Source organism: Misgurnus anguillicaudatus, chromosome 23 (genome assembly GCF_027580225.2).
Source record: "Misgurnus anguillicaudatus chromosome 23, ASM2758022v2, whole genome shotgun sequence".
In the NCBI taxonomy this organism is placed as follows: domain Eukaryota; kingdom Metazoa; phylum Chordata; class Actinopteri; order Cypriniformes; family Cobitidae; genus Misgurnus; species Misgurnus anguillicaudatus.
Genome location: NC_073359.2, coordinates 10,078,801 through 10,106,075, shown reverse-complemented (window position 1 = coordinate 10,106,075; position 27,275 = coordinate 10,078,801). Strand labels below are relative to the sequence as shown.

The following is a 27,275-nucleotide window of genomic DNA, read 5'->3' as shown; positions in this document are numbered from 1 at the left end:
TTAGTGGTTGATTACGTAATGTTAGCTGGTGGGAACAAACAGTATGTGTGGGTGACAAAGAACACAATGATCGGGTCACAATGATCTGACTGGAAAAGTACAGGTCACATTTCATTTTTCCAGATTTAAAAATCCTAGAACTGGCAAAAATAATATTTTAGTGGTTGATCTCAAAATGTAAGCTGGCAGGGACAAACAGTCACCAAGAGGGACAAAGAACAAGTCAGGTCACAATGATCCTGAATTTTCCAAAGAATATTTACATTGTATCTGTGAGCTCTTTTATTTTGGATTTGAGCTAGTACATATAGGTCAGAGAGGAGATATTGTTGTGAAATTTAAGTCCAGAGAAACCTTTTGGAATTTTACTTTAGACACATTGTTTCCTAAAGCCGGGCTCACACCACAGGGTTTTTGGATGGATTTTGCTCAGATTGTGATCAGCAACTCAAGGAGAAAAAAGAGAAAATAGTGGAGTGTCCCTTTAAAGGGGACAGAGAATAAAAATCATTTTACCTTGTCTTTGTTGAATATTGGTAGTCTACCCACATTCACAAACATACAAAAATTGCTAAACATGCTAAACATCTCAGTCTCATAGAAATTCCTCTTTTAGAAATGTCAGCCAGAAAACAGACAATCTGAAAAACTGATGCTTATGACATCACAGGCATCTCCCTGCCCCTTCACTTTAAAATAATTGGCTACATTTTTTGAGTGGCAGCAAAGTCATGAGATTGCAAGTTAAGCCAGTAGGGGGAGCCAAATAGGTGCAAACCACTTGTTTAAAATCTCCCACCCTAATAGAGCTATCTGAGAAAGGTTTTTAGGAAGCTTCTAAGGCATTACAGACCCAAACAAAAAAAAATTGTCTACATGTCACATCACAGAACAAGGACAAATACTCCCGCCAGTGTAGAGATGCAATGTAATGAATCGCTGACACGAGAGAACTGTTTAGTCAAGCCTTTAATGGTGGAAACAAACACAACAACCAACACACGTAGAGCGTAGCCCGAAACTCCACCCAGGTCTGCGTGTTTGTGTACAACATCATGAACCACGTCACACACCACATACTGGTGCCGCCCATTTTTCCTCCAGGACACAAACTCCCACACAGGTGCCTGCGGGAATGAGGAAACAAAAGAAAAGCACAAAACAACACGGGGTACACCGGGTGAACCCGTAGTGCAGAGCAACAGCACAAAGGACACTGCTGAACACATGTGGAACACCAACGCAACACAATAACACTACATTGTAAAGCGAACCAAGGATACAGGTGAAGGTAGCCTGACTACTCCAACTCATAATCTTGAAACCTGGTGGCGGAGGACGGCCAGACCGCCGGGGAGGCTGCACTGGGACACCTGAGAAGGGGCCCATATCACAGCATGGGGCTTCCACCGAACAGGGAGGGGCAACAATAGTAGCTTCCTGGTGCCCGCGGTCATCAGACCCCGGAGGGACAGCAGGCTCAGCAATTGCCAAGGGGATATCGGGACCGCATGGGGGAGCAACAATCTGCACATCGCCCTCCTCATCACTCTCCGACACAGCAGCGTCATCACAATGACCTGTGGCACCTGAAAAAGAGTCAACTTTATAACAGTCAGACAAGCGAACCCTATACGACGCACGCCGCAGCTGGGAGCCCGTAAACTTATGTACATTGCACCACGCACCGTCGGAACTAAGCACAAGATATCGGCTGCGAGCCCGAGACTTATTGCGGTCACTGTATAAATATACAAGGTCGCCTGGGCTAATGTCAGGGCAAGGTGCACCCCGACTCCGAGGTGCCTTTGACTTGTATTGCTGCTCGTATTGCAAGGTGATCAGGTCCCGGTCACACACCGGTAACTGGTCGTGCGAGAACTGATCACGCTGCAGTAGCATCTCACGAGCTGACAGGCCACGTGAACGAATACGGCTATTTAACCGAGCGACAGTCACAGACAGCAGCACAGGGGTGACGGCCCCGCAGTGTGGTTCCAAACGCAAAATCTCACCCTGTAGCTCCTGGATGGCCTTTTCAGCCACTGGATTTTTATTGACATTTTTAGCATTGCCTACTTCAATGGTCAACCTGTACTGAGCGAGCACGGCGTCCTTAGCTAGTGCAGAAAAACCAGGAGCAGGGTCACTTCTAACTACAGCAAAGGGGCCATTGAGCGGACGAAGGTCAACACACAGGCGTATAAGGCCATCCCGCAAAGTATCTTTCCGCTCATCGTCAATCAACAATGCAGCTGTGTAAGAAGTCACACACTCCCGAACAACCAGAATGAATTGACGTTCACGCCTTAGAACATCAGCAGCAAAGGTAGAGCCGACTGTCTCTGGTGGGTCACTGCTGGACTGTTCCACAGCGAATACTGGGGTCTTCGCCAGTGCAGCACATTGATGACAGCCTTTACTGGTGAGTTGGATGGCAGAGTCAATGTTCAGTGCATAGAAGTACCGGCAGACAACATGTCTCAACTGATGCGCAGAGGGGTGATCTAGCCGAATGTGCAGAGACATAAGCAAACCATGCAATACGGACCGTGGGACGACAATACATTCAGTGGTGTTTGATAGCGGTGTATTATGCCGTACGACTAACAGGCCATCATTTGCCATGGTGACAGTGTTCAAATATCTCTTTACATCTCTCACATTGGAGACTCTCTTTGAAGGACGAGTGCCCTGCCGAAGATGGGCACGCACCCTGCGGAGATCAGAACACTCCGCCTGAATCGACAGCCATGTGGCTCTATTGGCAAAGGGTACTTTTGCAGCTCCCTGCAAGATGTCGGCAACTTCAGTACGGCACACAGCAGAGACCATAGACTCACGGACAAAGTTACACACCTGGCATGTGGGATTGTCGCACTGTGCGGCATTACGACTTGCAAAATCTGACGGAAGAATAGCGGCCCCGGCAACATGACGAACAGATGCTTGGAAACGGCTAGGAGTAGACAAGAATGTAGTAACACGTGGGCTTGCAGAGAATTCTCCCCTGCACAGCTTCTCAAAGGCTTGCACGCATGGTTTGCTATCAGTGAGAACACACAGGGTCTGTGAAGACTGGACAATGTAAGGACCAAAATGCTTCAGGGCGGCGGCCATAGCTAACGCTTCAATTTCACACGGAAGCCAATTAATTTGGTTTTTGCGAAGCTTAGCACTAAAGTGTCCGGCGACCAGCAATTTGTCCCCCCGTGTAATGTACAACGTCGCGCCCAACCCCGGATCCCTAAGGGCGCCATCAGTAACAACCTAAAGCTGATCGTCTGGTCGCGGTATCGTCACAGCGCAACTAGTGGATAACGCTTGCTGGGCCTTATGGAAACACTGCAGAAGCTCATCTGACCACACAATTGTATTAGTAGATTCCCCACCGGCGACTACACTGTCAAAAGGGGCAATGATAGAGGCGCAACCCTTTAGGACGCGAGCAAGGACTTTATATGCACCGATGAATGATCATAGAGCAGTGACGGTGGAAGGGGGGGCACATGAGGCCAGGGTTGCAATGCGGTGGGAACTAGCGCAAATAGTACCTTGATTCTGTACTGGGGCAACGACAGTCTTACTGGGAGATAAGCATAAATCGCACGCCCGGAGGGCTGCCAGGACCTTTTTCCACACCAAGAGAAGATCTTCAAGGGTGTCGTCGCCGCAATACAGATCATCTGCGACCTTGGCCACCTGTCCCTGTTGAAGGAGGTCGCCGAGCACCCGACAGGTTAATTCCTCCAATGCGGTTTCTGAGCCAGGCATGCCCATGGCACATCTGGCATACACACGGACACCTTTAAATGGGGTGACCACCCCACAGTATTTCATAGATGGTCTGGAAAGTGGGATTTGGTAGAAAGCTTTGGTGAGGTCAGTTGCGATAATATACTTCCACTGAGCTATCTGACGCAATGTAGCATCAACGTTTGGCATGAGTGAGGGCTGGGGTTTGCTGTAACGACCCACATCAGCAAATGCTGTGACAAGACGGAAACCACCATTTGGCTTTTTGATGAGGAATGATGGGTTAACATATTCAACATCGACATCAATGTCTTCGGGTTTCCGGAAAACGCCCAATGATTCCAACGCGTCAAACTGAGCCTGCAGATCTTGTAATTGGCCCCTGGAGTACTGTGGGACCCTTCCCTTCTGTTGGGGTGGTTGGACAGGCCCCATGTTTACTCTAGCCTGGAAGGGGCCAGCAGCGCCATTATAGCCTTTAAACTGTGGTGTAAAGACCTCGTCGAATTCTCTATGGACCTTTTGAAACTTTTCTCTAATATCTGCTGTCATGATAACGTTAGGGTCTAATGAGATTAGGTCAGAGAACATTGTTGGGTTAGACGTATCAGACTTAACACTGGAAGCCTGAAGAGCTTCTGTTACGGCCTGCATGGGTCGAGAGTCTGGAATGTAGGTCATACGAATGCGGCATACATGATCGTGTTTTTTGATGCCCTGTGGTACATTGGTTAAGTTGGGAATTCTGATTTTACCCGAAATCCCCACAGACAATGCCGGGGCAAGCCAGTCCGTACAGCTCTCATGTGGCTCGACAGCGAGCTGCTCCCTAACATACGCTAGTTCTGCTGGAAGCTCCAGTTCAACAAAGTCCCCTGGCCACACAGTTTGAGATGAAGTGGCGCGAAGTACATGAGCACGCCGAATAGCATGTCCGTCTCCATACATCCGGTTGTCGCCATACTCGTAAGTGTCTGATCCGACACAGACCTGACGTTTAGCAGGCCGGATGGAAATGTCGTTACATTCCATAAAGGGGATGCCGGCCAGAATGTCTGAATCCAGGTTTTCCACCACAAGTCCGTCGAAAAAGAGCTTGTGCCCGTCTCTCTGAAAATGCGTGCGTGTTTCACCAACTACCTTCAATGTTGAGGAGCCATCTGCCTGACGTGCAGACTGTGTACTGCTGGAGACTTTAAGGCCCAGTCTGCTGGCGTACGCAGCCCTTATCATGTTACCTGTTGCACCGCTGTCGATGGTTAACCTAACGGGGACATGGCTGTGAAAGGCTTCGAGGCATGGTGACTGCATAATGTGGACGCGCATCACTGCCTTGGGATTTTGCAGCATGTCCTCATTCTCATCCTCAGGTTCACACTCAGAGTAACATGGTGAGCCAGCAACCTGTCGTGCCTTAGCAATGAACGCTTTGTATGGAGGGGGCAGAAAGGGGCATTTACTTAGAAAGTGCCCATCAGGTCGGCGAGCCTCTTTACACAGCGGGCAAGATCTTCGAGGTCGGCTCAGAGAGGCTGGTTTCTGTCTTGGGGGGTTGAACACAGCTGAGCGCATAGCTCTGGCATCCTCTGATGACTGTAGCTCGTCCAGTAGTGAGCACAGGGCTTGTGATATCTCTTGCTTGATCGATGCCAGAGTGCGTGACCGTAACTCAGTCCCATACCTCTGTTTCACAAGCTTTGGCAAATCACTATGAATAAGACGAAGCCAAGTGAGGACAACAAAATTTTCTACCGTGGGTGACAGCTCTTCATCCTCTGCAATGGGTTCGCCACCATGGGTAATGCCAGAGTCTTTGCGTAGTAGATTATCCTCAACAAAAGCCATTAATCTTTGATACAAATCTTCTGGTCCTTCATTAGACTCAAGTTTTATAGCAGCAAAATCAATGAAGTGTGCACCGGTTGACTGAAACCCGTAATGTAGTCTAATTGTCTGCCATATGAAATCAATGCTTGTGGAGTTTTTAACAATAGTACTCCGAGAAATCACTGGGCAGTAGTTAGCGATCTGTCCCAGCATAAGTTCAAGCATGCTGACCTTTTGTTGGCGCGTGCACTGTTGCGCGGCAGGAAGAGTCTCGCCGTCATCAGTAAAACCTCTAAACGGTGAAACTCTCGTCTTCTTTTCCCAGCGCGCTCCGTCCAATAGAAAGGGGGCGAACTCAGCGTCCAGTGATAACGTGTAGATGAGGTTTTGATGCCAGTTTTCAAATGAATTTACAGTCTCAACTTTCGTAAGGCACCACTGCTTCGGTGCTCTGTGTGTATTCGCCATGGCTCAGGTCTCAGGTTTCATCAGCAGCGATTCGCACCGCGGCTCATTTATGCGCGATTGTAGCGTGGACTAATCTTACACGAGCTCACTGAGCTGTCTGGGGAGTGGGAACAATAGCGCTGCCACCACGCCAGTGTAGAGATGCAATGTAATGAATCGCTGACACGAGAGAACTGTTTAGTCAAGCCTTTAATGGCGGAAACAAACACAACAACCACACACGTAGAGCGTAACCCGAAACTCCACCCAGGTCTGCGTGTTTGTGTACAACGTCATGAACCACGTCACACACCACATACTGGCATCCGTTCAATCATTCTATGTCACCTTTAAGTATAAACTTGGCAGCAATGTCTATGATATTTTCAAAATTGTTTGATATTATCCCCACGTGATCTCACAATAGAAGGGAAAACTAATCCAGCCAGTCACAGTGCAGATGGTATAAACAGAGAAAGGTCGACCAATTAATGGGCAAGTTGATTGTTCATTCATGAAGTAATGGATCCGGGACATTCACGTGTAAATTTGCATTATAGAAGGGGCTTATATAGCTCAAATTGAGTAAACTTACCAGATTGTTGGACCTCCTCACTCTTCCAATCGTTTTAATTCCTCTAAAAGTATGAGATGTCTCGTGTAGTGATAATGATTGTCTTCCATGATTGTTTTGTTTTTCTGCCTCCGTTCGCTTCCTATAATCTCGTCACTACTAGAGCAAGCTCCTGATTGGTTAGCGCCGCGAAAATCTGCCAAAGTTCTGATTTTTTCAACTCCAGCTGATCATGCGACAAAACTCAATTCGCGCGGAATGCACCATTCACGCTTACATTGCATTGACTTAACATGTAAATCACTCGCGCTTGCCGCCTCTTCCGCGTCTGGTGCGAAGCACCATTATGCTGCGTTCAGACCAGCCGCGGTAGAGGTGTCAAGCGCGAGTGATTTGCATGTTAAGTCAATGTAAAGACACGTTGACGCGTGTATGGAGGTCTCGTGGCGCGAATGAGGCATTTAGCGTGACGCGGTACACACGATTCTGCCTAATTCGCGCGAATGGTGCTTTTTGTGCATTTTGCGTTTGACGCAAATTTGCGGCTAATGCCTTAGTTGAAAATTTTAATTTTGGTGGATTTTTGCGCCGCGTTAACCAACAAGGAGCCTGTTTGCTGCCATGGCGGCAGCCCTCCCCGGAGTCACTCATTCAACCCTAAGGAACGCTTGATATTGTCCGTGAACAGTCACCCGGAGCTATACGACACAAGTTCTTATTTCTATATAGACAGGAATAAAAAGGACCTCGCTTGGAAGAGTGTCAGTGAGGTCATTGGCCAACCTGGTAAGTTGTAAATACACATTTCACTTTTGAGTCACGTGACGTTTATCGACATCCTCACCGGTTTTTAAAAAATTTTCCCCCTGTAGAAAGGTGACCAAATGCAAACCGGTAACTCTATCGATGAATGCACAATCAATGTCAGCCATCTTGCAAACAGACAACCGCATAGCACTTGCCCCTCCCACAAGAAGTGGATTTCGCTTCTGACGTGCATTAATACTTGCTTTTTCTGCTCGTCTACTTCCCTCTAGATGCGCAAATGCATTCAAAATGTTCAAGCGGCAAACTAGACGCGGTACACATGATTTTAACGCCTAAAACGCGGCTGGTGTAAACACAGCATTATGCTGCGTTCAGACCAGCCACGGTAGTGTTGTCAAGCATGAGTGATTTCAATGTTAAGTCAATGTAAATCAAGGTCTCGCTGCGCGAATGAGGCATTTAGTGTGGCGCGCTACACGCGATTCTGCCTCATTCGTGCATCCAGTTCACGCAAATGGCGCAAATTGAGTGTTGCCACAGGAAACGCGCGGGATGAGTTAACCAATCAGGAGCTTGCTCTAGTAGTGAAGTGATTACAGCCCACTGCGTAATGTGACGTCAGAGTGACGTCTTTTTCATGTCATTTTTGGACGTCCAAATCCGGTCCATTGAGGGGGTTGTTTTGTAATGCCAGGCGACGTCTTTTTTTCGACGTCTTCTGCACGTCTAAATGTTGACATCCATAGGACCTCCATGTAAGGAAAAGAGACATGAAAAAAGATGAAGTCAACATTGTGAGAATATGAGAATATATAATCTATGAATAGATTTTTAACTGTACATTTAGATGAATTTGTATGTAATTCAAGAAAGCAGAAAAAACAGTACTGTATAAATAATATAGACTATTCGTATGTATTAATCAATAATGCTGATATTTAAACACATTTTTATAGACCTATCATGTAATATAGACATAGGCCTGTCATAGACGTCCAAATGACGTCCGAAAAATTACCCAGTTCAAACGTCAAATGTTGCCCGTAAATATGACGTCCAAGTAGGGTCATTGGTACACGTCCAAATAGTGGACCTAGTTTGGACGTCGAATAGATGTCCAGAATTGGTCATGGACCGACGGACTCAATATAGACACAAATGTATTTCTTTATCTCCCAGTGTGAATCAACTAACAGTTTAGAGTCTAGCTATTTTATACCCTATGGATATGCACGAATGTTGATGCCACGCCAATGCCAGGTAAGGCCTTTTCTGCACATTTCTTTGAATGTTCAATTTAACAAATGACACAATTCCCAAAATAAGAATGAAAAACAAAGATGTCAGGCAGGGATAAACTTGCTAATGATGAATTGTTTTGACACTGACAAAAGCAAACAAACTTATGGCATGATTACCATCTGCCACTATTTGATGTGTCTCTCTACATTTGTCTGACAGAATGTCCTCTTGAGCTCCCAAAAGAAGACAATGCTGATGTTTCTCCTGCCTCCCTTAAAAACAGCTACAGCGCCGGGGATAAAATACAGTACACCTGCAAAGCTGGCTACACCTCTAAGTTGGAAATCGGATATGTATGTAGTGACCACAAATGGACACAGAATCATAAAGGAGAATGTATAAGTAAGTCACAATAAATTGACCATTCCAATGTTTATTGGGCAGTTTTAGGTTAATCCAGGACTAGACCTTGGTTAAATTAGGATTTTAAGTGTCATGGGCTTGCCAGATCTTTTGTACTAGACTCAGGTCTGAGTGTATCTGGCAGGACCATGACAGTACTATGTTCTGTGTGAGGGACATGTGGAGTCATATTATATGTGTGGCTTCCACATGTTCCCAGTGTCTTGTCGCTGTCATGGTCTTGCCAGACCTTGGTGTAGATTCAGGTCTTATTTCAGAGGGCAAGATTATGGCAGCATTGTGTTCTGTGTGGGAACACGTGTTTTCATATTATGTATTCGTGTCACGTGTTCTCAGTGTCTTGTCACTTTCACCCTACTCCCTTATGTACTCGTGTCTTACGTAATTAATTATGTTCACCTGTTCCCCATTGATGTTGTGTCTTTATAATGCCCTTTGGTTGTCTGTCGTGTGCGCGTTCATTGTCTGCAGTCAGAGTTCCATGTCGTCCGTGTTTCTGACTCCTGATTCTATGTTTATTTGGTTCCAGTGTTTTGTTCCTGTTTCGTGTTTACCATCCGTGTTTATTTATCTGTTTTACCCCCACGTGGGTTTTTGTGTTTAAATAAATCTCCAGTTTTGTATTTCAGTTGTGTCTGCGTTTGGGTTCTCTCTTTTGTTTAAACCGATCGTGACAGAATGAACGCGCCAAATTGAACCCAGCGGACACACAGCATGCAGTGTGTGTCGGACCCGGAATGGTGGTCTTCGATAGCCAACCAGACTCTCTCCGGCAGCAGTCCCTTCCCACTGCAGAAGGGGCTTTCCCTTAATGACTACGCCCGGGCGGTCGAGAAGAGGAAGGGATGTTACCCGGAGTTTTTAGCCAGCGCCTATCTGGTGGCGGGTATGGATGACCCTCCACCGATTCGGGAGCGAGGTAGTTTACTCCAGCTGTCCTACTGGGATTTGGTAGACTGCCTCGCTCAACGACAGAGCCCAGCTGAGACTGCCCAACCCCTTTCACCCGCCCCTAAGCCAGGGGGTATCCTTACGGGGGCGATCAAGGTGGGGAAGCCTGCTCTCGTTCCCCCGGCACGGGAAACTACCTCCGCGGCCAGTCTCTGTCCTGACCTCCCTGCCTCTAGACGGAGGAAGAAGAGGACGAAGAGAGCTTTGGAGCCGGCGCAGCCAGAGACTCGTCACCCGCCGGCACAACCGGAGACACGTCAGCAGCCGGCGCAGCCGGAGACACGTCAGCAGCCGGCGCAGCCGGAGACACGTCAGCAGCCGGCGCAGCCGGAGACACGTCAGCAGCCGGCGCAGCCGGAGACACGTCAGCAGCCGGCGCAGCCGGAGACACGTCACCCGCCGGCGCAGCCGCCTGCGCAGCCAACTGCGCAACCCGGACCACGTCACCCCTCTGCTTTTCAGCAGAGTGGTGGGACTCATTTTCAGCACCCTGGACTTTTTGTTCCCCCTGTTTTTGCCCCACCACCCCTTCATCATGTACTGTTTCTGTTAAATCACCCCAACCCGTTTGTCACTTATGTTTGTTTACCACTGTTAGTTATTGTAATTCTGTCATGGTTGTCTTCTGTTGTTCAGTCTCTCGTTCCTCGTGTTTAATGTTTTGTTTTGTGACGTCTAGTATCCGTCATTAAAGAAGGGGGTACTGTCATGGGCTTGCCAGACCTTTTGTACTAGACTCAGGTCTGAGTGTATCTGGCAGGACCATGACAGTACTATGTTCTGTGTGAGGGACATGTGGAGTCATATTATATGTGTGGCTTCCACATGTTCCCAGTGTCTTGTCGCTGTCATGGTCTTGCCAGACCTTGGTGTAGATTCATGTCTTATTTCAGAGGGCAAGATTATGGCAGCATTGTGTTCTGTGTGGGAACACGTGTTTTCATATTATCTATTCGTGTCACGTGTTCCCAGTGTCTTGTCACTTTCACCCTACTCCCTTATGTACTCGTGTCTTGCGTAATTAATTATGTTCACCTGTTCCCCATTGATGTCGTGTCTTTATAATGCCCTTTGGTTGTCTGTCGTGTGCACGTTCATTGTCTGCAGTCAGAGTTCCATGTCGTCCGTGTTTCTGACTCCTGATTCTATGTTTATTTTGTTCCAGTGTTTTGTTCCTGTTTCGTGTTTACCATCCGTGTTTATTTATCTGTTTTACCCCCACGTGGGTTTTTGTGTTTAAATAAATCTCCAGTTTTGTATTTCAGTTGTGTCTGCGTTTGGGTTCTCTCTTTTGTTTAAACCGATCGTGACATTAAGTTGTTTTTACAAACAAACCTTACAGAAAACAATACTGGTGTGAATTTTGAGACAAAACATTGGCATTAATATATGTTAAGATATGTCAGTACAAGGTGTTTTTAAATTAAGGCAGCACAAATGTGCATTTTAAGATAAGGCCTGTCCGAAAAACTGCCCCAAAACGTTTTACACCACGTAGATGTATATTAGGCCCAAATATCACAATTATTAGTCTTTGGAATTAGTCAAAGGTGCCTGTTACATTTTTTTAAGTTGTTAGCCTGTCTTATTTATTTGTTATCTGTGAAATAATTTTTTGAGGTATATTTGCTTCATTTAAATGTATATAGAAATTATACATATACAAAACAACATATTTGCTCACAGTGTCAGTTGTATCAAATATATTTGATTGTACTAATATGTAGATTTCTAAACTGTACTTAATTAGTTTTTAGATATGTGATATATAAAATCTAAATCCAGGTTATAGAAAGTAAAAAAAAGTATGATGCCTGTTATGGCTATATGCATTATCATAAAGCCTTCTAAAAGAGTGACAAAGACATCAAACATGGGTAAGTTTGAAATACAATGAATGAATACAAGCAAATTCTAAATCAAACCAACATCTCTACTTGTTACTTGTTACAGGTTCAGATATATCATGCACAACGCCTAACATACAACATGGAACTGTTAAGGAGGTGAAAGATAACAAGAAAGATGACACATTAAAATATGAATGTGATCCAGGATATAAACCCGGGCAAGAAACTCCCAAGTGCACTGAACAGGGCTGGAGTCCGGTGCCAACATGTGTAGCTGAAAGTTCAGGTAATATTTTAGAGTTATTAAGAATAATACAGAAAACAGAGTAACTACTGCGACCAAGAAAAATACATTAAAGGGGCCATGGCACAAGACTTTTTTAAGATGTCAAATCAATCTTTACTGTCCTCAGAGCACATATGTGAAGTTTTAGCTCAAAATACCATATAAATAATTTATTATAACATGTTAAAATTGCCACTTTGTAGGTGTGTGCAAAAATTTGCCATTTTGGGTGTGTCCTTTAAAATGCAAATGAGCTGATGAAATTCAAACACTGATCACAATGATGATGGTTTGTTGCAATTAAAACTCAATTGTGTTTTTTTCTGGACTAAATGGCAGTGCTGTGGTTGGATAGTGCACAGTAAGGGGCGGTATTATTATAATAAGAGCTCCTTATGACATCATAAGGAGAGCCAAATTTCAACGACCTATTTTTTCATGTGATTGTAGAGAATGGTTTACCAAAACTAAGTTACTGGGTTGATCTTTTTCACATTTTCTTTGTTGATAGAAGCACTGGGGACCCAATCATAGCACTTAAACGTGTAAAAAGTCAGATTTTTTAATGCCATTGCCCTTTAAAGTTACTTGGTATTTGTATGAAGGTTGCGGTAACTGAAATTGTTTTTTTTTTCAAAATCTGTGTATAGTTTAATCAAATTTGTAGTCTGACTTTCAAATGTTTGACAATGTGTAGTTACTGTTTTGCTTTTGTGGTTGTGAAAGCGCTCTATGCTACTGCACAATGTCAACAGTGCAATTGTTTTCTGTAATGTCCTAAAAACAGGTAGTCAAAACAGATGCGCTGACTGTAAAGGTTCAAAGGGAGCTAAAGAAAGCCCTTCTAAAACTACTCAAAACAGAAGGCCCTGTAAAAACAGAGGGAGGGGTAAGTGGTGGACTATGCCATTGGTCGCAATTCTAATGTCACCACTAGATGCTGCTAAAATCTACAGACAGCATCTTTTTTGAAGCATTATAATCTTCCAGTGCTCTGTCAACAGAGTGCATCTGCAGCTTTGATGTATTTGTACACAGAAATCAATACTAAATCAGTCCCAAATTACTTCCTTAGTGGTTGCATGCCCTAAAATTCACACAGAAGGGGATGTGACTGCATCGGGTAAAACAGAAGGCGGAGGTTATGGTGACGTTATTCAGTTTGACTGGAAATCTCCTGATAAAACCATAAATGGAAGTAGTAGCATTTACTGCATGGATACTGGCAACTGGAGTGCATCTGTTCCAAACTGTATAGGTTATTAATCTCATTTAATATTTGTCGGTTTTCTCACCCAATCATTACATCATTTTATGCTTTATTCAAAGTAATGATGGATTTTTACATTTAATTCAGAGATATCATGCACACCGCCTGACATACAACATGGGACTGTTAAGCAAGTGAAAGATTACAAGAAAGACGACACATTACAATATGATTGTGATCCAGGATATAAACCCGGGCAAGGAACTCCTAAGTGCACTAAACAGGGCTGGACTCCCGAGCCAAAATGTGAAGGTAATACTTCACTTTTATGATATTTATAATAATGATAATACTAATAATAGAGCCTACAACCCTGCGGGCACATTGTTTTATGTGAATGAGTAGGCAGAATGGCATCATTTTAAAGAAAAAAACTCTACTAGATTTTAAAAGTCTTGTGAAAACATGTTTAGTATGGGTTTTGTGTCACTTATATCAGTGACTTAAAATGTATGTTTTTTTTTTTTTAAACATGCATAAACATTTTTCTCTCAAAAATACAAACATGTACATACAGTTGAAAGAAAAAGTATGTGAACCCTTTGGGCTTACTTGGATTTCTTCATAAATTGGTCATAAAACGTGTTCTGATCTTCATCTAAGTCATAACAATAGAGAAACACAATCTGCTTAAACTAATACCGCACAAACATTATACGTTTTCATGTTTTTATTGAACACAACATGTAAACATTCATAGTGCAGGGTGGAAAAAGTATGTAAAAACCCTATGGTAATGACTTCTTCAAGAGCTACTTGGAGCCAGGAGTCAGCCAACTTGGGGTCCAATCAATGTGATGAGATTGGATGTGTTGATTAAAACTGCCCTGTCCAATAAAATACACACACCAGTTTTGAGTTTGCTGTTCTGAAGAAGCATTGTCTGATGTGAACCATGCCTCGCACAAAAGAGCTCTCAGAAGACCTACGATCAAGAATTGTTGACTTACATAAAGCTGGAAAGGGCTACAAAAGTATATCTAAAAGCCTTGATGTCCATGTGTCCACGGTAAGACAGATTGTCTTCAAATGGAGAAAGTTCAGCACTGTTGCTACACTCCCTAGGCGTGGTCATCCTGTAAAGATGACTGCAAGAGCACACCGCAGAATGCTCAATGAGGTGAAGAAGAATCCTAGAGTGTCAGCTAAAGACTTACAGAAATCTCTGGCACATGCTAACATTTTTGTTGACAAATCTACAATAAGACAAACATTAAACAAGAATGGACTTCATGGGAGGACACCACGGAGGAACCCACTGCTGTCCAAAAAAAAAACATTGCGGCACCTTTAAAGTTTGCAAAAGAGCACCTTGATGTTCCACAGCACTACTGATGAAACCAAAATTGAGTTGTTTGGAAAGAACACACAATGCTATGTGTGGAGAACAAAAGGCACAGCACACCAACATCAAAATCTCATCCCAACTGTGAAATATGGTGGAGGGGGCATCATGGTTTGGGGCTGCTTTGCTGCCTCAGGTCCTGGACGGATAACTGTCATCGATGGAAAAATGAATTCCAAAGTTTATCAAAACATTTTGCAGGAAATCTTAAGACCATCTGTCCGCCAACTGAAGCTTAACAGAGGATGGACGATGCAACAGGACAACGACCCAAAGCATAGAAGTAAATCAACAACAGAATGGCTTCAACAGAAGAAAATACGCCTTCTGGAGTGGCCCAGTCAGAGTCCATGACCTCAAGAGAGCGATTCACGCCAGACATCCCAAGAATAATGAAACACTTTTGTAAAGAGGAATGGTCCAAAATGTCTCCTGACCGTTGTGCAGGTCTGGTCTGCAACTATAGGAAATGTTTGGTTGAGGTTATTGCTGCCAAAGGAGGGTCAACCAGTTATTAAACCCAAAGGTCCTTTTCCCACCCTGCACTATGAATGTTTACATGTTGTGTTCAATAAAAACATGAAAACGTAAAATGCTTGTGCATTATTAGTTTAAGCAGATTGTGGTTCTCTATTGTTGTGACTTAGATGAAGATCAGAACACATTTTATGACCAATTTATGAAGAAATCCAAGTAAGCCCAAAGGGTTTACATACTTTTTCTTTCAACTGTACTTGTTGCTCATATAATATTGTAGCCCAGTTTGTGCTGAACACAGTGTTATGAGACTTTCGGCATTATTATGTTTTTAAGCAACTGAAAAAAGCACAAATGTCAGTGCTGGAAAATTGGCAAGTGACAGCTTGATTTCAGGCTATCAAGAACCTTATTATCATCACATGAATCTGCCTATCTGTGACTCATAAATGATTCAAATGAAACAATTATGAACTTCTTTCCTAACAGAAAAGACAGATTCTTGCAATACACCAACTGTGGAAAATGGGTACATACACACAGACCGCTCAAAACAGAGAATGATCTATTATACATGCAATCCGGGTTATAAACCAGACACTGGGACCTGTTGGAAAGCTGCGACGTGTGTCAAAGGGATCTGGAGGAATGTCCCACGATGCATCAGTGAGTGTGTTTTCTAATTGTCAGATTTTGGCAGTATAATTTAAATGTGTGTGTGTATATATACCTCAGTGTTGGGTCTCTCAATACAGAGGTGGATGAGTGTGGTGCTTTGCCCAGTATTCAACACGGAAAGCTGATCACCAAACAATCTGCAGTACAGATTGAATGTGATCCAGGGTTCGAACCATCAAACACAGTGATCAGATGCGTCAGGGGTGCATGGCAGACACCCACCTGTGAATGTAAGCCTTTTTGATTTCATAAAAGTTAGTAAAAAAGAAATAGTGAACAGTTAGCAGCTCAAAATGTCATGGGTTTGATTCCCAAAAAACACACATACTTATGAAATGTAGATTGAATGCTCTGTATGTCATTTTTGGTAAAAGCACCCGCTAACGCATTCATGTAAATACAGTATTGTGAAAAAGTGTTGCCCCCTCCAGATTTTTTTATGTTATGCTATATTTTTCACACTTTAATGTTTCAGATCATAAAACTAATGGAAATATTAGTCAAAGATATTCAGAAACAAATGAGAAAGAAAGTAATTGAGATCTCTCAGTCTGTAAAATGTTATACAGCCATTTCTAACGTTTTGGGACTTCAGCGAACCACAGTTAGAGCCATTATCTACAAATGGCAAAAACATGAAACACTGGAGAACCTTCCCAGGAGTGGCCCGCCCCACCAAAATTACCCCAAGAGTGCAGCGACGACTCATCCAAGAGATCACTAAAGACCCCACAACAACATCCAAAGAACTGCAGGCGTCACTTGCCCCAATTAAGGTCTGTGTTCATGACTCCACCATAAGAAAGAGACTGTGGAAAAATGGCCTGCATGGCAGAGTTCCAAGATGAAAAACCATTGCTGAGCAAAAAAACATAAAGGCTCATCTCAGTTTTGCCAGAAAACATCTTGATGATCCCCCCGACTTTTGCAAAGAAAAAACTTTGTGGACTGATGAGACAAAAGTGGATCTTTTTGGAAGGAGTGTGTCCCATTATAACCTCATTCACACAGACCTTTGGTCCCAGAAAATACCTGTAAAATTGCCAGACAAGGGTCTGTGTGGACAAAAACACGTCCCTTATATCTTCTGGGATCGATGCCGGAAAGAGGACCTAGTAAGATACACGGAAAACCCTCTGTGTGAACAAGAAGCCGAAACAATGCCGTAATTGGCGTCTCGTAGTGAGGACACGCGCATCATCACAACAAAAGTTATGGTTCAGCTCCTTAAAACGAGAGATAACATGCATATAAACAGTAACCACGAGAAATGTTGCAAACTAGATTGAAGCAGTTATCAGGAAATGATAAATGAGACGCATAAACAATGACGCACGTGCCGTAGTGAGGATGCCCGTGTCATGGCAACATGAAGTTGGTTCAACTCTTTAAAATGAGGGATTTACAACATTCACGACGAGAAATGTCAGCAAACTGGACTGAAGCAGACATCAGGTAAGTTAGCTCGTTACTTACTGCGTTGAAACAGAGATCATTCAGCAGCATAAAAGAATATCGCGTCATGCGCTCATTTGAGCTTTATGCCCGCGCGTCATCCCAACAAGCTATATCGTTCAGCTCCTCAAAATGCGGGTTTTAAATGCATATAAACAATCATGATGAAAAATGTCTAAAAACTGTATCAAAGCAGAGATCAGGGAGCTCGTCAAATATCCATTCTGAACCTGAGATCATTTACCAGCATTAGAACGACGCGTCACGCGCTCCTTTATAGTCTTATCATAAACAAAAATGCACTCGAGTTGTTCCTGGAGAGAGAAATAATAAATAATATGCAAACTTCAGACACTGCGTAGAAGAGAGGGCAGGACTTTAAACAGGTCACATGTCTTTCCGGGACCTTGCAGATGCTGGTTAATCATGGCAGTGTGAATGGACAAAAAATCACACGATCCCTGAAAAATCCAGGATGCCTTTTCCGTGTATTTTCCGGAATGTCTGTGTGAAAAGGGCTTATGTCTGGCGTAAAAGTAACGCAGCATTACAGGAAAAAACATCATACCAACAGTAAAATATGGTGGTGGTAGTGGGAAGGTCTGGGTCTGGAAAGATGACCTCAAGCTGAAGCGAACTTGGGTTCTGCAGCATGATCCAAAACACACCAGAAAGTCCACCTCTGAATGGCTGAAGAAAAACAAAATGAAGACTTTGGAGTGGTCTAGTCAAATTCCTGACCTAAATCCTGTGGCATGACCTTAGAAAGGTGGTCTATGCTCGAAAGCCCTCCAATGTGGCTGAATTACAACAATTCTGCAAATATGATTCCTCCACAAATTCCTTCACTCCCATTGCAGTTGTTGTTGCTAAGGGTGGCCCAACCAGGTGGGAGCAAACACTTTTTCAAACAGGGCGATGTAGTTTAGGATTTAGTTTTCCCTTAATAATAAAAACCTTCTTTTTAAATCTTCTGCATGTTGTGTTCACTTATGTTATCTTTGACTAATATTTAAATTAGTTTGATGATCTGAACCATTAAAACATTGCTGTGAGGCTGAAGTTTGTAAAAGAGCACCTTGGCAAACCCCAGTACTACTGGGAAAATATTGTATGGACTGATGAAACAAAAGTTGAATTGTTCGGGAAGAATACTATGGGGCAATAAAGGCACAGCTTGCCAACAATAAGCATCATCCCAACAGTGAAGTATAATGTGGAGGGAACATCATGATTTGGGCATGCTTTGCTGCCTCAGGGCCTGGACCACTTGCCATCAGTGAGGGGAAAATGATTGAAATGACTTCCCAAGTTTGACGGGATAATGTCAGGGTGGCTGTTGAAGCTCAGTAGAAATTGGTTGAGGACAATGACCTTAAGCGTCGAAAAAAATCCACCACAGACTGGCTTAAGAAAAACACCTCAACCTCAGAGAAATGACCTAAAAAGAGCTGTTCACACCAGACATCCTACAAATGTGTCTGAGTTGAAACAGTTTTGTAAGGGGGAATGGTAAAAATTCCTTCTGAACTATGTGTGCTTGCTTAAAGTAATTGTTGCCAAAGGAGGGTTCACTTACATTTTCTTCCAGCACTGTGAATGTTTAATTGGTGATTTTTAAAAGACACAAGAAACTAGAATTATTTGTGTGTTGTCAGCTTATATACCCATTGTGTTTGTCTATTGCTGTGACCTACAGTAGATAGGTCGGATCAGATCACATTTTATGGCAAATCACGGTAGAAAATCAGTTTATTCCTAGGGGTTCACATACTTTTTCTTGCCAATGTATTATAGGTTCACCTAACCCATCTGATTTCCCCCCATGTTATGGTAGCTTTCTGTTCAAATCCTCATCAGGAAGTAAACAATGCTAAACTGATTGATAAAATCCGAGGTGAGAGGAAATATTCACATGGAGACACTGCACGCTATGAGTGTTATGAGGATCATGAATGTCATGGACCAACCATTGCTAAGTGTGATACACAAACCTGGATTTACCCAGAATGCACTAGTGAGTGAAATTCACAAAAACCTTTTCTACTGTTTTTTGTGTAAAGTTTAAATGTAAACATTTATTAAAACTGATATTGTTCTTTTTAATGAAAATATTTTTATCTTTTTTGACACTGAATTGTGTGAAAACCCAGCTGAAATCACAAGTTTTCTACATAAAATCATCATATATTATGTAAAGAACATTCTGTGAAAATATTTTGACTGAGTTAGATCAAAGATTGAACCCAGTAATGGAAATCAAACTTTGATGGTCCTAATCTCACACTGCAAAAAATGATTTTCAAGAAAAAAATTCTTACCCATTTTGTCTTGTTTTCAGTAAAAATATCTAAAAATTCTTAAATTAAGATGCTTTATCTTGAGCAAAACGACCCAAGAAAATAAGTCTAGTTTTTAGAACAAAAATATAAAATGTAAGTGATTGTGTGCATAAAACAAGCAAAAAAAAAAAAAAAAATCTGCCAATGGGTTAAGCAAAAAAAAAAAAAATCTTGAAAAATTTTCTTAAACACTAAATTCAAGAAAAAAATCAAGAAAAATTTGCTTACCCCATTGGCAGATTTTTTTGCTTGTTTTATGCACAAAATAACTTAAATTTGATATTTTTGGTCTAAAAACAATTTTCTTGGGTGGTTTAGCTCATCAAGAAAAAGCATCTTAATTTAAGAATTTTTAGATATTTTTACTGAAAACAAGACAAAAATACTAAGAATTTTTTTCTTGAAAATAATTTTTTGCAGTGCACGATTAGATGAGATTTCAGCCTGGATTTCACCGATAGGGTCACAAATTTATATTGAACAAATTCTACATTTTCATTACAGAAAAAGGTCAATGTACCAAACCGACAATGGACTTGCAGTTTGTGACCATGTTAGATGAGAAAAAGACATTCAATAACCTTGAAGTTTTGAGATACAAGTGTAATAAACCGTATGATAAAAAACCAAACGGAGTCTTGATTTGTAAAGATGGAAAATGGGACGGCATGTTTGACTGCACAAGTGAGTTCTCACAAAATGTTAAAATAACGTTACGATATATGCTGTATATATATATATATATATAAAATAGTCAATGACTCTAAGATCTTATGTAATATTTATAAAGTATAGAATATTGTTTTAAATGGACATGCATGTGTTTGATGGTGTTATATGGTGTTCAGGTGGCATTTGTCCTGCACCACCTATGATTGAACATGGAGACTTTAAAGTCGAGCAGAAGACGGGTGAAGTTGTCACATCGGTATCGTACACTTGCCAGCCTTATTTCGAACTAAACAAACAACAGAGATATTACAGGTGTCTGGAAGGGATATGGGAGACCCCTCCAGCATGTCTGAGTAAGTTTTTTGAATCTCATTATGATGCTCAATTCCGATTTGTTGCCTGTATCCGATTTTTTTTGACGACTCACTTACATAATCTTTTAAAAGCGACTTGTATTCGATATCCATATTTACACTAAACACTTGGCAAAACAAGTCGCGTTATTCAATGGACACAGCCAAAATGTTTATACAAGATTATAGAGCTTCATTTCTGTAACAAGAGAAAAGTTCAACATTCCTCCACCAATGGCGCTTTTCCATCGCATAGTAACCTATGTTTTGGTTTGGGTCAGCTCACCTCACTTTGGCCTTGTTAGCTTTTCCATAGAGTTAAGTATCACTTCGCAGTGGGAAGGATTATAGGTGTATTTTTATATCTGAGATCAAAGAATATCAGATTTTATGTGATTTATTCCTGCTTAAACGTCTATCCGATCTGTGCCACTTGAGGGAAAAAAATCTGAATTGAGTTACTTCAAACAGGCAGTGAAAATGCGGTCTTTGTCTCTCTCCTAAAGCCTTGCAAAATAACACCTGACATTTACAAGGAGTACAATATACAACCTGTCAAAGATGACCACATGAGGCACAGTGACAAAGACTTCAAGCTTCACTGTAAGGATGGATGGAACGTCGGAGGTTCTTTGGGACATTCTCATTCAAAAGCATGGTGCACTGATGGGAAGTTAAGAATTGAAAGTAAATGTAAGTTTCCTCATGAGTTTAAACCAGTTAATCTGATCAAATTTAACACTTTTACTGTTTTGAACAATTGGAAACGTTGTGTTTAATGTAGTGAGTTCGATATTACCACAATAAATAGTTTTCATTCTTTTATTTAGGTACAGCAAGAAACAAGCATGGATAAAATAAACCAAAGAGGAAACACTGAGGTACTGCATCTAGGAAAGTTCAAAGTGAGTTTTAGAGAATGATATGTTTTATTTTTTATTGAGCTCTTAATGTTGGCAATGTTATAATGTTAAGTACTGCAATCCAGCCCAGTCTCACGAAATTTCTTTATATAGTCACGTATTTTTTTGATTCTTTTTTCGTGCTATTATCACGAAATTTCGTGTTTTTTCGTGATCGTATAACGAATTCCTGTTTTTGTGTGGTTGTCGCGTATTGGTTACTCAACTGTTTTGTCCTATTTTCTTACCATTGTCGCTTCGGTTTAGGGTAAGATTTACATAAAATGACATCCCTACCCAAACCCAACTCTAACCCTAATGCCAGGCGACATTTAAAAAAATAAATCAGAAAAAATAGTATAAACCAATTTATAAAGTGACATTCTAATGCAAGCACCAAATCTAACCCTAAACCGAAGCGACAATGGTTTAAAAATAGGAAAAAGCAGTTGAGTAATCAATACGTGATAATCACACGAAAACAGGAATTCGTTATACGATCACGAAAAAACACGAAATTTCGTAATAATAGCACGAAAAAAGAATCAAAAAAATACGTGACTATATCACGAAACTTTGTGAGACTGGGTAGCGCAATCCTTATAAACTTAGAAATCAATTAAACAAAAATCAGTTATTGAGCAAGTCTTCAACATGTCTTCAAAACTGTCCTTTCACAACGATGAGCTTATAATAATGATTTATAGAAATGTTGAGATGTTGGTACAATTATCAAGAAATGTCACATTTTACTACCGTATATACATTATGACCCTGTCCCAAATGTTACACTCCGGACCCTTGATGCGAGTCCACGTGGGTGCACCGGAGTCGTGTTTTGGGACAGACTCGAGTGTCTTGCCAGAAATGGGAAGAGAAGTTTCCCGTCAGTGTGAACTCCTCCCTTCCGTCGTCGGATTGGTCTGATTGCTCTTTCGCAAGGACTTCTGGGTTGGTAAAGTGTGCGAAGAATGCTGCAGAGCGGGCTTCGTCGGAGACAGCATCAAGGGGGAGCTGATGAGCACACTTCAAAGAGTAAAAATGACAGATGGGACACCCTACAGACTAAGCGAGCATGTGCAATTTAAGGCCACAAGACCGAAAGTCCACATGAAGTGTGCCATTTGGGACAGGGCCTATTTAGGGTAAAGAAAACCTGCAATTCGATGTTTCAAACAGAGATGGCGATATAGAGGCAAAAGTTACGGATTGCTATAAGTTATTGTCACGCAAACTAAAATTAAACATTATCCTCAGTGTAAGTATTTATCTGTATTACGCTGTTACGATATATTTATGTTATATGACTATCTCTTGTGTTCAGACATGAAGATCTTTAATGTATCCAGAGCATGAAGATGGACAGACACACAAACACATTTATGACCAACGTGGCTTCAGTTTACAAACTTATGAAACAATAAAATGATTCAATATATTCTTTCTAAAATTCATGCTTATATGTTCTTGCTTTAGAATAAAGCATCAAATTCAAACAATGAGTTTGCTTTTATCATTCAATTACTTCATCCTATTTCATTTACACCACCCAACACACACAGGATCTAGCTATGCCTTATGTGACCCAGATGAGCTCCATATTGAAGACCTGGCCGCATTGAAGACCTGGACGTAAACACCCACTACTATGATTGGACAGCTTCATTTCCCGTCATTACATGTGGGGAAATGTTTTAAAAACATTAATGTGGAAAAAGTAGCAGACGAACCCAAATATGTTTGAGCCACAAAAGATTCGGTGTGCCAAAGATGATACACATAAATGACAATACGTAAAGTATAAACAAAACTTTAAACTCGACGTGACTAAATACCGTATACAACACAGTAAGTGCGCATCAGAATCTAAACTGCGGCTGATAAATCCTTATCAATAACTTTGTATATTTCTATTGTGCTTGTGAGGTTGCTCTTAGATACATGTAACGTTACATACCACAGTTATATGATAAAAGCTTTGTTGAGTGTTGGACCGTTCAAACGCAACTTGCCTAAAATTACAGTATAAAACATAGTAAGCGGGCATCATAATCTAAATTGCGGCTGGTAAGTCCTTCCTTATCACTAACTTTGTATATTTCTATCGTTATATTACAGTCGTATTGTTAAGTGTTGTACCTTTATTAATCGTTTAATGTTTTTAGTAAATTAAAACAGTCAAACATACGTGTTAAGACACGGATGTTACAACAGACATATCAAAGGATCTCTTCTAACAAAGCAATACGCAGTAACTTAAATATGTATTACTGTGTATACGTTACTGCTGTGTCATTCTTGTCAGATCCAATATTAGTGGTGCTTTTAATCACAGTCTCTCTGCAAATCCAGCATCGACTGGGTAACAAGATAACAAGACCTGGAGAGATAATAAATTGGTAACCAATGAACAAAAGAACTACAAAATGACTACAAGGATGAGACAGGAAACAGGGACTATTGAGACAGAGAGACCCAGGGCTTCAAACGGGCCTCGCGGAGCCAATAGCCTCCAACCTCCAGCTACGAAGCCAAAATCAAGATGCGTTTGGGTGACTCGCGAAATTAGACTTATGAGATGTCATGAAACATTTTGATAAAAAAGTAGAGTATCAAAATAAGAAGCAAACAGTTACAAACATCTCTTCATGTACTACTTTGCACATGATTCCAAATGACATCATACAAACCAATTTTTTCACATTTAAGGGGAACATTTTCATTACCGCAACGTGTCCATGACTGGATTTGGGTTCTTTGACATGGAAATATTTAGAATTAAAAAATCTAAAAAATAAAAAGCTTCAGTGCATGTTATACTATAAACATTTACAGTAAAGAAACATGTGGTATCTGGTGATCATTGGTAAATCTAGAGACAATAATAAGGAACATAAATGTGTCCAAGACCAATTTTCTCATCCTCCGCAACAATTTTCAATCATTGTTTAAACCCTCAAGGAACTAACATTTTAAAAAAATTGTTGGAAGGGACATAATTGACTGTGACGACTCGGACAGGTTTGGATCCATTTGCTCTTTATATAAACTCTTTATTGAAAGGTATTAACAACAGGCAGAAGTGTGTCATGATAAGGCAGCAAATACTCATAAACGTTAGACAGGCTGTGGGTCGAGGCAGGCAGATATCAATCATAAACGTAAACAATACAAGGTCAGGGCAGGCAGCAAACAATCAAATATCCAAAGACAGAAACTGGTCACAACAGGAAAACAAACAAGGGTACACAAGGAATAAACTCTTAGAATTGCAGCACGGGGGCAAAGAAGACTTCGCAAGGAGTGTGTGCATAAGTCCAAGGTTCAATAGACCCACTGATATGGAACAGGTGGAGCGTAATCAGTGGGCCGCAGGGAATTATGGGAAATGGAGTTCTGTTTAGAATTCAGGCGATTGCGCTGACTGAACACCTGGGGCATTAGTGCTGACATCCATAACAGTGACACTCAAGATGGCTACCAGGTAAGCAGTTCTTATTTTTTCTCTCCAGAAAAAAGTTTAAATTTTGTTTGTCATAGTACTTAGACAACTTTTTAGTTCTCATTACCGAAACATGAGTTTGTAAATGCATATATTTAATGTAATATCATGTTGCGGTAATGATAATTTTTGATAATGATAATGTAAAAAATAATTCTATAGGAAATATTTTAAGTCCTCTAAAAATAATGGTTATAGAAATTCAGACATTATCTTCAAGGGCTTTTTAAAAGTCTGATGCTGTACACCTTCTAAATCTGGATTTTGTGATAATCACATGAAGAGGAAGTCACTTGACAGAAAACTGGATTTAAATAGTTGAGCATATAGTAACCGTCAAATAGTTATTTCTATAATGTACCAATAAATAATGTTGTCTATAAAAAAGAAATGCCTGATAGCTGAATAGAATTCAAAATAACTTTATTTGCATCTCAAAAATCTAAATGTGTTAGAAATCATTTGAAATTTTGCACATTAAGAATCAAGTCTGAATCCACAAGTCTTTCAAAAAACTATGTTAAAGTGGTTACATTATGATGATTATATTTACCCTGTATCTTAGCATTTCTGTATATGTTTCATTAGATGATGTGATCCTTATTAATCAATCATTTTCAATATAGTTAACTGTCAAGCAGTCTTATTTACACAAAGTTTATATCAGTGCACAAACAGGTGTATAACAGTCCTGGACCACCCTGCAGCATACATCTTGCATGGAGACCCCAGATAGAAGGCCCTGAGAATATGGCATATTACTCGAATAGCTTTAATCTTGCCAGGAGCGAACTCAGACATGAAGGAGAACCAGATAATAGCTAAAGGATTAAGGATGGTCTCAACAACCTCAGCTAAGAGCTAAGAGGAAATATAACTAGTTTTAACAAACATGCTTTACTAAAAACATTACTTGTGTGCATTTTGAGGTAAAACTGATAATATTTTATGTCAGCTGCAAGTTGTTTTTAGTGTGGACAGCTCTTACATTTATTTTAGTCTAGGACAGTCTAATCCCTGTCCGGAAAAAAGTCCCATTGTGTACTAAGACTCACATTCTGTCTGAAAAATAAAAACTGTATCCAAAACAAGATTTTTCTACATTTCTATTGTATTTTTCAGGTATGCATTTTCTTGTTAAAATATATATTTTTTCCTACATAACATATGTTTCTGGCACATTTATGTTGCAATAGTCCTGGTGTCCATTGTAGTGTGGACACCAGGACTAAAAAAAGGAGTTGGCACATGATGTCTGAAGGGGTAAGGATGTTAATGGTTGATTATGTAATGTTAGCTGGTGGGGACAAACAATATAGGGTGACAAAGAACAAGTTAGGTGACAGTGACCCGACTGGAAAAGTACAAACACATTTATTTTTTTAGGATAAAGGATTTCCACATCCTATATCCCATTCAACTTGCAAAAATATATCTATAAAAATTGAAATCACCTGTAATTAATGTAATGTCCTTTATGCTATACATTGCCCATGTTGTTTGTTGTATGTTGAGGAAACAACGAGGGCATTTTTTTGAACATCATATTACTATAAGAGGTGTGAACATTAGCAATCCACTTGTACAACGCATGTTACTTTATAGGAGGGGTTCTCAACCTTTTTTATAATCCAGGTCCCCCCCCCAAAAAAAATAGCTAAATATCCTTCCTGAATATATGCTTATTTACATTCTGTCTTAATAATAATAATAATAATATTCATGATATTTCTCTTCTTATTATTGAATTAATATTATTACATAATTAAAAAACATGTCACTTAAAGTCAATAACAGGTTTGACTTGACTGGAATATTATTATCATAATTTCACAGAGAAGAAAAAAGCTACTTTGTGATTATGGGCATAAATCCTACAACCAAACTCCATATTCTAATTTTAATGAACAAAACTACTTCGAAAACCAAATATTGGGTATAAAAATATAATTATGCTGCTTGAGACCGGCAATTAGCTGTTGTATTTGAATAAATTATAAGTGAGTCTATAAAAGGATTAGGGGCTAGTTTGGGTGCTATTTTTAATATAAATACAATTGTTTCATATTATTATGTTTTATTTTATTATGTTTTATGTAGTAATTCTTTTTTTTTTCATTCTAAAGATGTATTTTAGAGAGTACTATATAAAGTA

General features: G+C 40.9%; 1 protein-coding gene across 5 annotated transcripts in view; it reads left to right on the top strand.

Moving 5' to 3' along the window:
• LOC129452845 (complement factor H) overlaps positions 1-27,275 on the top strand; it is a 115,922-nt gene that overhangs the window by 50,901 nt on the left and 37,746 nt on the right. For 3 of the 5 annotated variants that reach the window (XM_073861727.1, XM_073861730.1, XM_073861731.1), the window contains 6 exons: positions 8,834-9,016; positions 11,942-12,124; positions 12,912-13,013; positions 13,482-13,646; positions 15,706-15,882; positions 15,972-16,124. In XM_073861727.1, coding sequence (XP_073717828.1) covers positions 8,834-9,016; positions 11,942-12,124; positions 12,912-13,013; positions 13,482-13,646; positions 15,706-15,882; positions 15,972-16,124 — 963 coding nt within the window. Of the gene's footprint in view, positions 1-8,833; positions 9,017-11,941; positions 12,125-12,911; positions 13,014-13,481; positions 13,647-15,705; positions 15,883-15,971; positions 16,125-19,186; positions 19,367-20,195; positions 20,376-20,539; positions 21,598-22,942; positions 23,121-27,275 lie in introns of those variants that run through there. The other 2 variants (XR_012365837.1, XM_073861728.1) reach the window with 2 other exon arrangements.